Consider the following 3,190-nt stretch of genomic DNA (forward strand, 5'->3'; position numbering starts at 1 on the left):
ATTATTCATCATAGAGCTTTTTGAGATGAAAAATCATAATATTAGCATTCATACCCTCATGTTGCTTTTGCAACTCAAGTGACATACCTGCAAGCATAACACATTTTACTATATTATCATCATCATTGTATTTATTATAAGTAGCTACCTATTACTTAGTCAAGTCCTCGGTGGGTGTCTCTAGAAATGGTTGCTCAAGTGCATACCAATTTTTCCATACTGGAGAACAATTCTCAGATTGCGGTGTCAATAGAAAAAACTTAACCTGCACAATTTATTGGCATTTAGTATAGCTCTCAAATTTATATGGTTACTCATAATTTAAAGATATAAATGACGAAATTAAAAGAATTAATATATATAAAAAGATGCATCATATTATTTAATATGGTTTTTGATTAAATTAAATATGCTATCATTGTTTAAAATAAATTTATGACCTTGTTACATAAATTAATGTAAATCATACTTGATTCTCACAGAGTTGAGATCATATTTGTTAATCTCAAATCATAAAACTAATGACTTTCTCTTAATACATCCATGCGTCAGCTTATTATGTTTCTAAAATTTATTTCCTTGAATTTGGGATGACAAAAATATTCATCAAACCTAATACCCGTGGGCATCGCCCCGAAAGGAGCGGGATTACCCGCTTAATCGGGTAATCAGAGCATGTACGGGTAACGGGGCCCTGCCCACCCCGTTCAATTTTTAAAAAGAATTTAATACTTTAAATGAAAAAGTTTCCCGAAATTTCATTAATTCTAATAGAAAATAGCTACTAAGATTATCTAAGGAATGTGATAAACAATAAAAACATTAGTTTACCAAATATATTTGAATAATTTAACTTTTAAATATAAATAAATTATAAAAATTTTAATAATTATATTATTGTCTCATTTGAATGAATGGGGATAACAAAATGAATTATCAAAAATTATAAAAAATTAATGCGTAGGTAAACGGGACAATCGCCCCGTCCTCGACCCTCCTTAAACTGGTAATTGGGACGGTACGGGGCGAGAAAATGCCAGTCGAGGGAACTTGTCTTGCTTCGAACCCCCTCATGTTGAGATCAATTTATGACTCTTGACCATATAGAAGCTTTCATCAACAATTTAAAACATACCAATTAGAATATTTAAGAACTCTTTAAATATGGTATGCTGTCTAGTTTAAAGAGACAATCTTTAAAATCATGCTACTATAGAGTCAAACTCACTCTAAATAATTAAATGCATTCAAAGTATTTCAATTTTTAATGTAGAAAAATAAGAAAATAATCTTAAAAAAAGCTAGTTAAAATAAATGATAGAAAAAAATAATAAATATTTTTTAGGAGTAGTAAAATTAAGTATATAATATAAAGAGTTTTTTTGAATCACTTCAAAATTTTAACTCTCCAAATTTATAGATCCTCTCCAAATCATAGAATATTTTTTTTTTTAAAATAGAGAGTTTTTTTGGAAATGCTTTTAGAGTGATTTATTTTAATAAAATGTGATCAATAACTGACTTGTAACTTGTAAGTCATATCACGAGTCAAAATACCCAATAAAATATGTAACTACCTAAATAATTTATTACACATTAACTAATGAGTTCCGTTTCACTTTTTCACGACAATGTACATAAAACCCATCTCCAACGAAAACAAATATCAAGATTGTTGAAGCAAATTTTCCAAATACAAATTTACTATGTATCTTCCAGTTGACAATACGTCAAGCCTTTTCTCGCTAGGTTCGTACTTTCCTTTTCGGAGCTGGTAACGATGAGTTACAGATGAAACTGTATAAGTTCGGCCTTCAATTGTCACACTCTCCCCGCACTGCAAATTCTGTAAAGCAAGGATAAATGAGTCATATAGACAGGAGAAAGAGGTGCAGATCCTAAGAAATCTGGATTCTCAATGGTACCCAGAAGTACTCAGGCTCAAATTAAGCACACAAGTCTATATTTAATAAGAAGTTTCAACAATTTTTGTTCTCAGACAGGGAGAGGATGTAAATTTATAGTACACTCCTACACCTTTTAACCTGTTAAGGCGCAATCAAGAAGCTCACCAACTTTCCATATTATTGCACTCTTGATTGACCTTGAACAGAAGAAAGGGGGTGAACCAGTCCTCGTGACATCAAAGAAAGGAGGGAACTGGCCAAGTTGACTGCACCACTTGACCACATTCAAAAAGGGATGGTAAGAACAATGTCAGCTAAAAGATCTGTGAAGATTATCCATCAGGTAAAGCATGGTAAAAACATAAAAAATGCTTCGTATTATACATATATGCTTGTCTCAGCAATGTATCTAGTTGCTTAGATTTTTCTGTAGATCCAGAAGTGGACAAAATGGAGAAAGCCGAAAAGGATTCGTGTATCGAAACATAAATTTATTGGGAGAAAGGCTTAGTTTGGTTCCAAGATATGAAAGTTTACACTACACTTGTTCTCTTAATACAGCATAAGAACCTTGAAATGCACATAAAGGTTGAGCAAAAAATTCAGTCTACTCTTCACCTCCACAAATCAGCTTCTCTCACGGCAAGAAATATCAGCCTGGCATAAGGCTATACAATCAATCTATCCGATACTAATCAGTGTTTTTTACAACAAATTAAGCAAGTTCGTGGAAATGATTATTGCAATGGGCATTGAGCAGAAAAGAAAAGAAACCAAAAAAAAAAAAAAAGGTACAAGCAATCATTCCTAATTCATTAAACAAATAGCAAATTCCCCTCTTTACACTATTGAACAATGATATCACCAGAAGTGACTTCTAAGAAGTCGAAGAGATGTAGCTTCCATTCCAAAGAAAGAAAAAGTGACATACGATTTAAAAATAATACTTCAAATCCTTATGTGATATTATAATCTTGAGATGGTTAGCTAGAATATTGCAATGCCTTGAGGTAAAGCTCTTTGTAACACATCAAAGTGAAGAGCATATTGATAGCTCCAAGAATTTTATTATGAGAATTTCCACTGATAAACGGAGATCACAAAAGAGTGAATCTGCTATAAGATAAGCAGATTCTATATTCAATAATAAAAAGGAAAATTCATAAGAGCAATGGACATTCGAGAGGTCCACACTCTCCAAGGAATCTCCCACTTTTCTGGATCATGGTAACGTGCTGATTCCCCTTATTTATATGTGATTTTCCTCCCCAATTATTGCTGTA

General features: G+C 32.1%; 1 protein-coding gene across 2 annotated transcripts in view; it reads right to left on the bottom strand.

The window, feature by feature from the left end:
• Positions 1 to 1,551: 1,551 nt before the first annotated feature.
• The window catches only part of LOC111404265, a 7,037-nt gene continuing 5,398 nt past the window's right edge, over positions 1,552 to 3,190 (bottom strand). The window contains exons 3-4 of one of the 2 annotated variants that reach the window (XM_023033081.1): positions 2,073 to 2,181; positions 1,755 to 1,846 (exon numbers count right to left, since the gene is read on the bottom strand). In XM_023033081.1, coding sequence (XP_022888849.1) covers positions 1,815 to 1,846; positions 2,073 to 2,181 — 141 coding nt within the window. In that variant the 3' untranslated portion in view covers positions 1,755 to 1,814. Of the gene's footprint in view, positions 1,847 to 2,072; positions 2,182 to 3,190 lie in introns of both variants that reach the window. The other variant, XM_023033080.1, reaches the window with a different exon arrangement.

This window comes from Olea europaea, chromosome 11 (assembly GCF_002742605.1).
Source record: "Olea europaea var. sylvestris chromosome 11, O_europaea_v1, whole genome shotgun sequence".
In the NCBI taxonomy this organism is placed as follows: Eukaryota; Viridiplantae; Streptophyta; class Magnoliopsida; order Lamiales; family Oleaceae; genus Olea; species Olea europaea.